Source organism: Globicephala melas, chromosome 6 (genome assembly GCF_963455315.2).
Source record: "Globicephala melas chromosome 6, mGloMel1.2, whole genome shotgun sequence".
Classification (NCBI taxonomy): domain Eukaryota; kingdom Metazoa; phylum Chordata; class Mammalia; order Artiodactyla; family Delphinidae; genus Globicephala; species Globicephala melas.
In genome coordinates, this window is record NC_083319.1 from 101721777 (window position 1) to 101737128 (window position 15352).

At 36.6% G+C, this 15352-nt stretch overlaps 1 protein-coding gene across 1 annotated transcript in view; it reads left to right on the forward strand.

The window, feature by feature from the left end:
• The window catches only part of ADAM7 (ADAM metallopeptidase domain 7), a 45752-nt gene extending 30717 nt beyond the window's left edge, over window positions 1–15035 (forward strand). The window contains 8 exon segments of the mRNA XM_030879238.1: window positions 3940–4020; window positions 5153–5231; window positions 5757–5842; window positions 5844–5863; window positions 6452–6551; window positions 13224–13317; window positions 14569–14677; window positions 14936–15035. Coding sequence (XP_030735098.1) covers window positions 3940–4020; window positions 5153–5231; window positions 5757–5842; window positions 5844–5863; window positions 6452–6551; window positions 13224–13317; window positions 14569–14677; window positions 14936–15035 — 669 coding nt within the window.
• Window positions 15036–15352: the final 317 nt, after the last annotated feature.

The window sequence follows — 15352 nt, forward strand, 5'->3', positions numbered from 1 at the left end:
ATTATAAATGTGCTTAATTAGTGTCTTACAGTAGATGCTCAATAAAATTATAGACTGATTTTTTAAAAAAATTCATTTGACTATGAAGTAGCCATAGAATCTTCATTTATTTTATTCATTCAGACATATTTACTGGGCACATACTATGGTGCCAGTGTCTGTGCAGGACACACTTGATGTAAAGATGAGTGTACTTGAGAATTTCGTAGATTAAATTAAGTGTATCACTACAATCTAACTCAACTGTTTTCATGGTGATGTGATCAATGTGCACGAGTCCAAAGGAAGTGACTGACTTTACTTGTAGAACACAGAGTGGCATCTTCTGATGCCATTAAATGAGCAACATTTCACCTTTGACTTTATGAACAACATTTTTCAACACACAGAAGATGAGAAAAGACTTTTTAAAAAGAAATATACCTACATAATACGCAAAGGTACAAGTGTATGGCATAGACAGGTAGCTGACAATTTCAGAGTGACTGGCACTCCGAGTGAAATGGCAAAAAATTAAATTGAACAGGTAGAGTGAAGCCTGACTGGAAAGGCTTTATCACTCCAAGAAGAAAACGTGAGAATGTAAACTAAAAACAGTAGCCATCTCATCAAGGTTTATAAACAAAAGAATATTTGAAAAAATATAACGCCGTAGAGAAAATCAGCAATTTTGAAGTTGAGCAGTTTCTGTGATATGCACCACCCCCTGACACTGCCATCCACAAGCATTACAGTATCATTCATATAATGAGATAGATAAATGAATTGGAAAGTAAAAATTCAGCATGTAAAAGCAGAATCAGAATTTAATAATTTCATAGAGACCTCTATTTCAAGTCCATAGATTTAATTATACAGTTTCCCATTGAAAGACTAAATAAACATAAAAATGGCGAGGAGTTAATAGCTGTGAAAATTTGGGTATGTGTACCAACCACAAACTAGAAAGTTCAAGGACGTTCAGTAAGATAGAGTATATGAGGCATTGGTTTGAAGAAAATATCGAATAATTTTCTACTCACTTCAGGTAAGGAAAATCAGCCAGAGGTACAAAGCAAACGTACGACATCCCTTTCACAGAATGGCAGGAATTAAGCCAAGAAGTTGATAGGGGAGCAGTTATTAAGGAACACTTCGTGATTGTGCAAACACATCACGACCATGTACCACCACATTGAGTGCCTAATTCCTTCTAGAGAAATCTTAGTACAGAAGTGCGCCACTCACAATGGTACCAATTCTTGAACCAATTCCTATTGAGGGAATCTATGCATAGCAAACGCTAGTCTGTAGAGGTATCACAAGGACACTACTGACAGAATTTGTCATTTTCATATTTATTCTGAGATACTATTTTTTAGACTTGAGGAACTTTAAATGCCTAAAAACATTCTAGTTTCTCTTAGTAGTTATTCTTTCTGGGTAAATTTTAATTTGGCATGGGAAAAGAGGACAAACATATCCCATTACCCCTGGGTGCCCTTTTCCTTAGTTATACTATAGAACTTACAACATAGATAAGAAAAAAAGATGAAAAGTAAAAGACGAGAAACAGTAAGAGAGAAAGATAGTAGACTGCAGAGAGAATGAGAGTAGAGGAGAGAAGAGAAGAAAGAGAGGAAATTAGTTAATTCTTTCATTCTCTACCAGAGAAGAATTGCTCAAAAACTGTCTCTGTAGTTATCTCTTTATTAAACATACAGAACAGCAAAATCAAAATAAAATACATCTCAGTATTTTCCTTTAGTTGAGCCTGAAATACCTGAAGTGAGGTCTACGTGGGTTTTAAAACAATGTTTCTCACTGTTTAATCATGTATATAGAAAACCCATTCTATAAGCATAAGGAAAGAAGATAAACAACAGACATAAGAGAATTCAGTACAGTGAACAAAGGAGACCAGTCTGAGATATCAAAGATGATAGTCTCCTATGAAACAGATGCATTTTTAAAAAGACGAAAATCCTATAGAAATAAGTTAAATTTATATTTTATACTATTTAGAAGAATATTAAATCTATAAAAATGATATAATTTGAAATCAAGAAGCACTGCCTTCAAAGTGCAAAATGAATCGTGATTGCCTGTTTATATGCAATTTATGCAGTAAGCCATGGAATAGAAACTCCAGGGGAAAAAAAAAAAGGAAATTGGAAGCTAAACTTCTTAACACAGAAAAATAAGATAAGGAAATTTTTTAAAATAAAAGAAAATGAATAAAAGCAAGAGAAACAGTGCTAAGAAACCTGATACAGTGTTAATAGGAATTCTAGATAAAGGAAACAGAATAGAGGTAAAAAAATGTAATTAAGGAAATAATACTCAACAATGTCCCTGAGCTTAGGAATGAATAAAGTAAAAACTCAGTACCGGGAAAAAATCATAAAAATAAATGAGCATTTAGACTTATCTTCATACCATGAAGTCAACAATAAAGAAAATGTTCTATGAGCACAAAAGAAGGCAAGTATTATTTTTCAATAGGAAAAATTATCAAGTCACCATCGTATGTATCCCCAACAAAAAATGCCGGAAGATAATGCAGCAAAATCCACAGTTTTGGGAAACAGAAATATGGTGACCCTAAAACCATATATATAACCAAGCTATTATTCAGAGTGTAAAGTAATAGAACAACACCCGCACAACCTTATGATTAAGACGATATACAGTAAAATTAGACAGCATTTATTTTCTGAAAAGAAGAATAGTCAAGTACTCCAGCCAACTGGAAAATGAATTTAAATTGAAGTGATATCTGCACTTTCGTATTCACTGCAACATTATTCACAATAGCCAAAGGAAACAATTTAAATGTCCTTGGACAGGTGAATGGATAATGAAAATGTGATTATATACACATATATGTGACTTTATATATATATATATATATATATATATGAATATTATTTAGCCTTAAAAAATAGAAATCCTTTTTAACAACATGGATGAACTTGGATATTTCACTTATGCTAAGCAAAATAAGCCAGACACAGAAAGACAAATACTGTATGATCTCACTTATATGTGGAATCTAAAAAAATTAAAGTCACAGTAGCAGGAAGGAGAATGATGGTTGCTGAGGACGAGGGGTAGGGAAAACAGAGAGACATTGGTTAAAGGATACAAACTCTCTGTTATAAAATGAATAACTTTTGGAGATCTAATGTAAAGCATGGTGACTATAGTTAATAATACCGTAATGTGTACCTGAAATTTTCTGAGAAGTAGATCTTAGGTGTTATCACAAAAAAAGTAACTATTTGATGTGATGGGTGGGTTAATTAGGTTGTTTGTGGTCATCTCACAATGTATAAGAGTACCTAAAGTCATCACGATATACACTTTAAATATATACAATTTTTAATTGTTAATTATACCTCAATAGAGTTGGAAAAACATTTCCAGATGTAAGCTTTTTTTCTAAAGAAACAGGTAAAACTAAAAAAAACAGTTGACAAATAAATGAGCTAAGATAAGCCAGGCAATAACCACAAGCAACACAACAACAGTAATTTGGTCATAAAACCTACCCCCCAAAACGAGCATAATTTAAAAGGAAAGTAATAAGTATAAATAAGAAGATTAATTGATTTTGACAAAATGCCCAACCAGCAACTGTGAAATAAACGATCATAGATCCTTATCAAATCAGGAAAAAACCTCATAGAAGGAATAGAAGAAATTGCTGCAATTACAATGGTGGAATCTTTGATAGATTAACATTTGAAGAATTAATAAGGACATAGGCATTATAATAATTAATGTTTGTATACAACAGTATTTGAATGTGCAGTACACATTTCAAATGACCATTGAATATTTATAGAGGATTTCTTCTTCCACAGAAGATTCTACATGTGGTTTTTCACAACAGAACAAATGATGCAAATTCTAAGAGCAAGTAATTCTAATTCATCTTGGTGACTTCATTTCTAGGTGTGCAGCAATGGTGAATGTGTGACTACTGCACAGGCCTACAATTCAACCAACTGCTCCTCTCAGTGCAATGAAAATTCTGTAAGGTTTGACTCCTTTTAAAATTAGTGTCTTACCAGTCATTTATTTACACAAGACTTCATTCCTGAGCCCATGTATAAGTGCAGGTGTGCACATGAGCGTGTATGTATGTATGTATATACGTACGTATAGTGATTTTTAAATAAAATAGGCATTTGGGATCCATTTTTTTCATGTATCATCAATAATATTGATCCAAAAGCCAAACCAAGTATTATACATAGATAATGCCAGTGTTGCAAGTATATGTCTTATCATTGGACTGGTAATCTAGAAACCCAGGAGCTTACATATGAATGAAGTTTAAACCTGAAGTTTAACATTGGATCTATCATAATTTCACTTACAGTTAAATTACACCAATATCAACATTAGCCTAAAGCTTTTGAGAAAAACAATAAAAGCAATTTTTTTCACTCATTTAACACTGTTCAATACTAGCAGTACCTAGCAGTTTGCATGTGTGGGTAACATCTTTCCTAAGCCAAATTAATCAGTAACACGTATACAGAGTTGTACTCTTTCAATTATTTTACATATACATTAAATTTTAAAAGCTTCATAACAACATTAAAAGATAAGTACTATTTCTATGCCCACTTTTAGAGATGGCGAACCAGTCGCACTGATGGTATGCGCAAGGAAAAGCTGAGAATTCAGGACAGAAAGAGTGTGTGTTCTTAACCATTACACAATGCTCTTTGATGAACTAAACATTATGCCATCACTCTTTTCCCACATTAATATTATCTCACTGTTACTAAGCCTAGTTAGAGTCTCCTCTTTGGCTATGACATGTCCAGCTCTAGCCGGGCTGTTCATTTAATAAGATTTATGGCTTCTGGAAAAATAAGTCAAACTACCTGGCTCATCTGGTTTTGAATTTGTCAGGATCATTCTCTTGTTCCAAGGCCATCTTCAAAGACAGCTGCTCCTTGTATTTTGTTTGCTTATTTTTCCCAACGTTGATTTTGGTATGTTTAGTTAATTAATCAATAAAAAGTTCATGAGTGCGTGGGTGTGTGTGTTTTTGGGTGTGTGTGTTTGATGTAGAGCTGGCACTAAGCTAAATGAGCTTCAAAACACAACTTACCTCAGTCCTTTGATGAATTATGATTTACGGCTCTTCCAGGTGGATGATGGTGAACTTGAGTGCCAGTGTGAGGCAGTACAGGCATCTGCGGAATGGGAGGAAACCTTAAATGTTACCAGTGAGCATCCTAGATTAATATAATATCCTTCATATATCAAAAGCCTCACCAGTGAGAATGCTTTTTGCTTATATTCTAAGTCCACTGCACATATGTTGTATTTCTGTATGGATTTGTATGGTCTTCTTGGTACATTGGATATTTAAATACCCAAGTTTGAATTTACTAAAATTTCTTTTTAGAATGAACGTATCTCCTTCTAGTTAAATTTGGATGAGTTCTTCTAAGAACCCGTAACACAGTAAGGCCTTTTCTATAGTCAATAACTGACAATCCAACTTTTCCTGCTGACTGTGATTCCCTTAAACACAATGGAATCTTGGGTGGAGTGTTAATTGTTAATACAGATAATAATTTGTGCAATGTTTTGGTCTTTTACTTTATTTAAAAAAATAACTGGTGGAGGGAGAATTAAAGCCCTTTAAGGAAGGAATAAGCAGAATTGTAACAGCTCAGTTAAGTGTTAATATTCCATCGTCCTAAAGTTGATGTCCTGGCTGAAGTTCATGTGTCTTAATGTTACAGATATCTCCATCCTGGTGGTTGGGCTCATCCTGGTTATTATTGGTGTTGTGGTTGTCATAGTATTAATTCGTTACAAAAAATGTATTAAAGTTGAAGCAAGTTCAAAGGTATGTCTGTATTCTCTCTGTGTTGAAGGGGACCATGACTGAGACTATGTAAGCTTTATGGCCATAGAGATGGGAGAAAAGTATAAGCCTCTTACTGAAGGCCAAGTAGATTAGTAATAAGTCAGGCTTTTACACACTTTGCTCTCATTGAAATGTTTATCCCAGTGACTCCCAAACTTTGCTGCACACTGGAATCAAAAGGGATTTAGGATTGACATACATATACTACTATGTATAAAATAGATAACTAATGAGAACAGACTGTACAGCACAGAGAACTCTACCCAATGCTCTGTGGTGACCTAAATGGGAAGGAAATCCAAGGAAGAGGGGATATTTCTATACGCGTGGCTGATTCACCTTGCTACACAGCAGAAACTAACACAACACTGTAAAGCAACTATACTCCAATTTTTTTTTAAAAGGAGATTTAAAAAAAATACTAAATTTGATTCCTCCATCAGATTTAATTGTTATAGAGTGTAACATGAGTATCAGTCTTTAAAAAATCTCCAAGATGATTTAATATTAACCACTGGCTTACCTCATACTTTAGCTGGTATCAACATTCAATTCCTTTCTTGACAGCCCACCGAGAGAAACCCTAGGAGTGGAGAATAAAGGATACTTTGGTGATGAGCAGCAGACAAGGACTGAGTCCATCTTACCTGGTATTCACCCCCTACATGTTAGAAAATATCATTCGCACTAGTTAATCAATTTAAAAAGTAGTTGTATGTATGTTTGAAGTGGAACTATCCCTAAGCTAAGTGAGGTGGGAAATGCAGAATGGTCTAACCTGATTCCACACCAATAACCTTCCGTTGACAGGTGGGGAAGGAGAGGACGGCAGGACTCAAACATACCAAGACACTATTTCAGAGCAGAATGGTTAAATAAAATACTAATTTGTGCATGACTGGAAAAATGTACAAGCATAAACCATATTCTGGGATATGAAACAAATCTTAATAAATTTAAAAGAATTGGGGTCATACAAAATATGTTCTCAAAATAAAATTCTATTAGAGATCAGTATGAGAAAAATACTGGGAAAAATCTTTTTCTCGTAAAAAATTTAAAATGTACAAGACTAAATGATAGTGTTAAGAGATAAATATTCGGGGGTAAAAGTATAATCACATGCAAGGAGGAGGTCACTATTATAAGTTGGGAAAGTGGCTAATTTGGGGGGAGGAAGTGGGTGACAGTAATGATAGGAAACTTGAAATGGCAAAGTTTTATTCCTTAATCAGTGCAGTGATTGCAAGGATATTTACCTTAAATGGTTCATTAAGCCATGAATCTGTTTTGTGTGTGTTTTTTATCTGTATTGTATTTTCCCAAGAAATGACTAAAAATGAATAAGGGCAACAATGCCAATTATTAGTGGGGATATAGAGAGTAAAAACTCTCATAAAAGCTAATGAAACTTTAAATGGTACAACCAATAGGTAAAATTCATACTATACCCTAAACGTGATCATACACATTCACTGTAATCCAGCAATTCCTGTCATTATGAACACACCGAACAGAAATGTGACATGTGTATATCGGAAAACATCAACAATAATGTTCCAACAGCATTATTTGCAAAAAGTGAAAATAATACGAATGTCCAATAACGCTACAGAGAAGGAAAAACGAACAAACTACTGACATTTACAACATACTATTGTATGTGATATCTTACTGTCACACACTCTTAGACAACACACCGAACCTAAAAGCAAACTGTATGATTCAACTTATATAAATTCAAACTGACAAAACTACTCTATGGTATTAGAAGTCAGGGTAGTCGTACCACAGGGAAGATTTTCAGAGGGAATGGTTAAAGTTTTATGTTTTGATCTGGGTGGGGTTCGGTTACCCGTAGGTGCTCATTTTTAAAAATTCACCCACCTCATACTTTCTGTTTGTACATTTCTTTGTGTATCTTTTACATTAAAAGAAAAGTTTATTAAAATGACACCCATAGCAATATATGAAAACCTAATAAAAAAGCTGACAATCCTGTAAAAGTCCCTGCAAGCAGTGGCTTGTTCAGCACCTTTAACAACAACTATGATTTCCAAAGCATTTGATTCAGTGGAAAAAAAAAAAAAAATGTGAGTGCTGGTTAGGAAGCTACAAAAGCATTCCTTTTAAAAAAGTTAACCAGTGAGGAAAGAATTTGCGATAAGATTATACCGATGAAACTGCCCACTAGGACCTAAGTTTTGAAGGAAGTATGAACTGATCCTTGTTAGATGCAAATGCCAATGAAAATATAATGGTGCTAGTATTTTAAAATTAGGATTTTTTTTTTTTTTTGGTTAGTGGTAATCTTGCTCCACGTCTCCAGAGATTCTGAATGCTTTACCCCAACTCTTCATGTCCCAAAAGCCCCGTGCTTTTTACTGTACAATATTACAGAACAAGCTCCCACCCTACCCCCAGGAACACATATATGACATTATAGTAGAAAGGCTTTTACTGAACTTCTCTTACTTATGTCTGTATAGTTACCCTTTCTCTGGTAATATGATGGTTGATCATTTTTATCCAATCATACATTTTATTATGCCAGTGGTGACCCAAATCAACAAGTCTACATTGTCCACGCAAATGAAAGGAAAATATTGTGTAATAATTTTTTAAGCTTACACTGAGATTTTCTGATATGAGAACACAGGATGCTAATATCAGGTTTAAATAAGAAACTGAATGTAAATGCACTTAGCACCGTGTCTGGTATATATTTAGCACTTAATATGTGTTAAGTGTCTACTATGCCTCATGCACTGTCACAGTAACTTCCCTAATTACATTTTCTTTAAATTAATGTGCAAAACAGTTGCACTCCCAGAGAACGGATTCAGGTGAACTTAGCCTGAGCGTATGATCAATGATAGATAGTCATCAGAGGTTCAAATAGAGCCTGGGGCATATTTATATTGAATACAAAATCCTTAAGGGCTTTTTGGATTTTTAGTTAAATGGGGGAACTTAGAAGTAGAGCTTAATAAATATTTGTTAAATATATGAACGAATTTAATTAACCATATAGCATAATATATTATAAATACAGATTGTATAGGACAGTTTGGGTCCTTGAATCTCTTATTTAGGTTTTTTGTATTATTTGTCATAAAATTATATGAATAATAATGATTTAGCTGACTCCTGTCTGATACATTAGTTACCCATCAAAGGCCAGTTCTCAGCAAAATTGTGGTTTGGAAAAGATCTGTGTTTGGTGTCCTTTCCCAGTTACATTAATGATATTTGGTTAGCTTTTCTGTCTGGTACCCAGTGCCTCTCCTAGGTCCTGTTTCCACTGAACCATGCTGCCTGGTTGTATTAATGTCCACGGGGCGGGGGGGGGTTAAAAGAAAGCACTTCAAAAAGGGTAACTTCGCAGGGCACATCTGCATTACAATAGTAAGTTCTGGAAATCCTCACAGACCTCCAAGGTCCAAAGGGATGTGCCTGGTTGTGGAATTTCAGGCATGCAGACAATTAGAGACTCTAAGATTTGGAAGTTAACAGACTGACCTTGAACTACTCATATCATAACATGTAAAGAAACTCCCACTCTTATATGTATGCTTGATGTACAGATAAGTTGTTAAGACTCATCCATCGCAAGAGAACAACCTAGGCAAGATATGGTCTCTGTGTGTTTCAGTATCTGTACATTTACTAGGACTGTATCCTAGAGACGACTAGCAAATGTATTTTGTAGGCTCGGAAAACAGTCATAGTTGTTTGAGCCCTAACTGCAGGTTAAGAGTATCTCTTTTCGTCAGCCAAGAACTGCAGAGTCCTCGGAGAGACGTCAACCAGTTTCTTGAGTCCGCACTACATCACGCTGGTATGGTCCCTTGGCTCTTTTCTGTTGGTTGTGCTGGTCTGTGTACATTTCACTAATAATCTTGGTACCTCTTAACCACTCATTGGTCCCTTGAAAATTTCCAACAGTATAACATGGCTCTCTGACTTGAGGCAGAAACAGGAACGTCCTACTTCTCAGCAGGGCTGGGATTAGGGTGATAAAGAGCACAGTGACTCTTGTAAGCACACAGTCAGATACCGTCATTATTTAAAATACTGACTGTGCTCATCATGAATTCTTGGGAATTAGTTCTGATTTTTTTTTTAAAAAACAACACATTAACGTATTATTGATTGTGATCACAGAGTTTGTTTGCACCCCTTAAATGCTGCTCCTGGGACAAATGCCTCGCTCACCTCGCCCTGGTCCCAGCCCTGGTTCTCAGGGGTCAAACCCAATGACAGCTTCCAGAGAGGCCTTGATCAGCAGAGGGCTTTCGGCTAACTGAGGAGATGTCTTCCCTGAATAAATATTGATGAGAAAGAAACAAATTAGCTAAATCAGCCCACACATGCACGAGAGACACGAAGCCAAAAAAGAGATATTACCAGGTTTCTAAGAGCCCCTGTACCACTGGAATCTTTATCTACACCTGTATCCTCAAGGTCACACAGAACACTTCCTATTCAGAACTGGACGCCGAAATCACCAAGACTCTCAACTACATCTTTGTAAACTCAGCAATTCTCATTACGCATTGTTCAATGGCCAGAAGGGTGTGATTAAGGTAGTGTTCAGTCTGTGGCTCCACAGAATCTGCCTGTCACACAAAAGGGTCTCAGAACGTGCTGTATAGTCAGGGTGGCATGGAATGAGCATATCTCCCCATGCCCTGCTCCACCAGCACAGTCCCTTTTTATAAATTGGTTTTACTGGGATTTCAACTGAGATGTTTTTTGAAGGAAAGCTCTAGTACTTGAAAAATGTTTGGCAATCTTACCAAATATATTGTTGGAGAGAGTTACAATCAGGATAACAAGGAAACCTGGCTTCTGATAAAACGTCACTTATCCTGAACTATCATTGCCTCACCCCACCCCCATCCCCTCCATTCCCTAGCGATTTACAGTCTCAGGTTTTTCATGGATCAAAAAGAGGTGGTCTGTGTGTATATGTGCTCATGTGTATGTGTGCCTGTGTGTGAAATCTGGTTTGGTTCCTGACACAGATTTTTCAAATGCTAGCCTCCTTTTGTGTTCTTTGTCTACTCATTGATTGGAGAGATCCTCTGTTCTTATCAAAAGATTAGGAAGGTTGAAATTGTTTCCCCTGATATGCTTAAATTTCTAACTGATAAATTCAGCAGTGCATGTTTTAGTCCAAGAGTTTTCAACCTTACTGAAGGAGCAAGCTAGAATTCAACAGTGTCAGAGTCTGAATACATTTTAGAAATAACAACAAAAACAAAATTTCTTTCTCAAACTTTTCTTGGATAGAGTATACATACCCATGGGTTCTCATGAGGTATTTTAAAGGACATAACAGTACTGGTAATCATAGAAGAGGTATCCTTTCTAATGGAACAGTTTTTTTCATGATTACTTTGTCCAAGTTTTCACTTACAAATCAATAACTGACTATGCCCCAGGAATGATTTCACTTTTGAATTATTAGGTCTGATGTCAGAATATTTATCAAAAAATTGTGATTTTTGCCAAAGGGAGACAAAATGAGCATTCAGAGTTTTTGTTTTCATTCCTTCATTCATCCATTCAGTGACTTTTGTTGAGTCCCTGCAATGTACTGGGTTAATGTGAAGCTTTCCCCAAGAAAGCATTCTTAGTAGAACTACTGCCCAATACACTTTCCCTGTTGGGATGGAGAAGACAAGACTTTTCTAATGGTCCCTCCACTCCACAAGGATGAACCTGTCTCATACTGGGGAGTAGAAAGAGATGCTCCTTAGTGCAAGCAAACTGGCTTCTTGTATTGAAAAATAAAATGATTTTCTTTCTTTTGTGATAGGCTTGTTGATTTTATTTTATAATGACGGCTTAATTAGCCATGGCTAAGGCGATCTGGGAGAATGTGAATAAATGAAGTACAACAGAATCCAGAAAGGTTACTGTAATTAGTAGATATAAATGAAATATAACATGCTTATAGATTTTGCAGAAAACAATCTACTTTTAACCATCGCTTTTTATTTAGAGATTGAAATTGGATATCCAAAACGGCCGTGCAAGGCTAGGCTGAGGATTCCGGATGCAAGATCGTCTTAACCTTCCCTAGATGTTTGCTACACATATTTCTGGTAGTTTTTCCAATGTTTTTTATCCAGACAGAAAACGGTGAAGAGAAACAACATCTTCTGTAATATTTACCTGTAGAATGGCATAGACATAGGCTACCAAAAAAATCTACCATTTTTCAAATGCTCCTTAGCTTAATACAAAAAATAGTCTTCTTGCTCTAGGATTTTCTTACAAAATATTAATCTAATTACTTAAAAAAAAAGAAGAGTCAAAACTTAGAGGATAGTAAATTACAACGCTGAGTCTAAGAAGTAAAACATCTCTTATAACAGGTTATTTCTTTGGGAACATAAAAGTACTTATCTTAATTTGAACCTGACATAATTACCATTAATTATGGCTTAAATAAACTTCTCTCCTGTAGAGATGCCAAGGAAATCTGTGCAGGAAACATCAGATTCCACTAGTTAATTAAAAGGTAGACAGTGAAAGAGGGAAAAGAATAGTCACTTTAACTACAAAAATCCTTCTTAAACTTGTGGTGGCAGCCAAAGAGGACATGAAATGCTCCTGTTAATTCTAAATGACTAGAAGTTAATTCAAAATCCCTTATTTTTTAGAATTCCTTAAGAACGTGACAGAAAAGTCAGAGCATTACAAAAATTTCAGAAAATTGACTCCAGCAGAGAAGAAAGACAATTCCCACGAAGGACTTTTGAGATCCTTACAATATACGGGTTTGAGCACTTCCTGTGCGATTTCTGCACTGTTTCCTTCCCTTCCTGTCAGTTGACGGTGATGCGCGGGATTGTCCTGGGAATGATTTCAGCTCCTTCTTATACGGGGGCTCCTCAAAGTGTTCTCATGGGTTCTCTTATTTTCTTTTTTGTTAACTGCTAAAGCTATCTGCAATTATTTTTTCACTTACTGAAATAAAGTTTTCAAGGGCTAACTGCAAATTTTCTGATTCAATGAAATAAAGACTGCAAATCAAAGAAGAAAGCGGATGGTTCTTGGTGAATTTCTGTGGCTCTGCTGACTGGTTGATGGGAGAGTGAGTGAAATCAGCAAAGGACAGCAGTGACTCAGCACTTTGTACCCAGTGTGCTTTCAAAAAGCATCTGTTTTTCTAATCAAAGCTATTCCTTTAAGAAACAAAACTGGCACCTTGGATGGGCAATGAATTCATGCACCGAGGGCATTTACCAGCCTGTGGTAATGAAACAAGGTTTCACAGTATATATTGATAGGTGTTATAGATTTAATTTGTCCCATTTTCCAGAGTGACATGAGTCTGGTCTGGGTAGGAGATACAGAGTCTGCCTCCGTGCTCTGGCCTCCACAAAAGTGCCTGTCTCCTGCGTATCCTCCACAGGGTAAGTCGGACACTTAAAAAAGAGATGATGAATACTTACCTGATTAAAATAAATCTTTATATGTAAAAAGAAAGAAAGAAAGAAACAATACCGATAAAGGCATGCTTAATGCAAAATATACTAATTGAAATATTTTATGTAAATTTTTGAGAAAAGAGAAATTCCATATCATATACACTAGCCTCATTAAAGCAAACAAATAATCCTCATGTCCAAGACAAATATCATATGATATTGCTTATATGTGGAATCTAAAAAAAAAATGGTACAAATGAACTTATTTACAGAACAAAGAGTCACAGATGTAGAAAACAAACTTATGGTTGGCAGGGGAAGCAGGGGGAAGCAGGGGTCGGGGGAGGGTTAAATTGGGAGACTGGGATTGAGATGCACACACTACTATATATAAAACAGATAACTAATAAGGACCTATTGTATAGCACAGGGAACTCTACTCAATACTCTGTAATGACCTATATGGGAAAAGAATCTAAAGAAGAGTGGATATATGTATATGTATAAATGATTCACTTTGCTGTACATTTGAAACTAACACAACACTGTAAATCAACTATAAATGATTTTTTTTTAAAAGACAAAATGAAGGGATGTTCACATATCCATATTTGCCTGAACAATACGTGTTGATGAACAATGTACATTTTGGTGATATTCCCCCTTTAATAGAATCATTTTCTTGATTTTTTTTTTTTTTTTATTTTTCCCATATCTCTTTCAGAAAACTCCCCTCATGGTGTCCTTTCCGAGGACGTCACTCATGTCCTCTGTCTTGGGCTCCACATTCAGCTAACTACCAATTTCTAGTGATTTCTTATTTTTCAAATTTCTTCTCTCCAGTTATAAATATGTCTGGAATTCCCTAAGTCCTCCTGCTTCATTGCTTCCTGCCTAGATAATCACTCTAGTCTTCTAATCTGCTTCCCTGTTTTTCAAATAACCCCAGGGGCCTTCTGACAATCGAGCCTCTTTTTAATTTCAGGTGGTATTCACCATGCTTGCCCATACTACTCAACCTGGGCCTTAGAGACTTTACCTACAGTCCTTTCAAATGCTGCCTCTCTCTGCTCTATTTCTTAGGGATCTTCTTCTTCCAATATTGTCAACAGATTAGGAAGCATTTTCACAGCCATCCCCTACTAGTGGGCCCCTTGTAGGCCCAGTTCTGTCCCTGGTTATGGAGCCAGTTATGATTTCATAGCCTTGATATTTCTAGCTCTTGTCACCTCCCAGGGTTTGAATCCTTTCCCTTGAACCCACAGGCACTGACAGAACTCCTGGTGGGAATGGACGTACCTGCTAGACCTACTGTCCGAGCACCTCTGCCTCCCACCTCAGCCCCGTAAGTGCCTTGCTGCCCTGCCACGAATAAATAACCCTTCCTGATGCTACTACTTGCCTCAACTTAGACGGAGCTTGCTACGGGTCTGGGATATTGTGTCTTGGGATGCTGGGCTGTGCTTACAGCTGGGTCATGTGCCCTCTGCCCTGGACAGAGGCAGATTTATCGGCAAGCTCATGAAGCTGGGGCTTCAGGGCCCATCACATGCACTGCTCCTTCCAAGACCTTTTATATAACTTTGTATTTACATTTTTTAAGGACATTCAGTGGGCTGGTTTGGGTTGGTGAGCAGGAAGTCAAACGACTGATCAGCAAAAGCGCCGACAGAAAACAAACAGGACAAAGATATGCATCTTAGTTAGGCTGAGGTTTAGTCATAGGGAGGGCGAGAGTGGACTGACCTGAAATGGGAAGAGGCGGGTATGGGCATGAGAGAAGCATGGCAGGTTTGACAAGCCCCCAACACCATCCCACCCCCACCTGGGGGGTGAGTACCTGAGAGAGCACCACAGAGGAAAATCCAAGGCATGAGTGAAACCCAGCTGAACTTTGACGATGCTCCCCAGCCCAGGCACAGATCAAGGGCAGAGGGCCAAAGGTATATCGGCTCCCAGAATTTGAGCAAAACTGCTGCCCAAACCTCTGACCTGTGAGTGATACAGAACCAGGGAAACC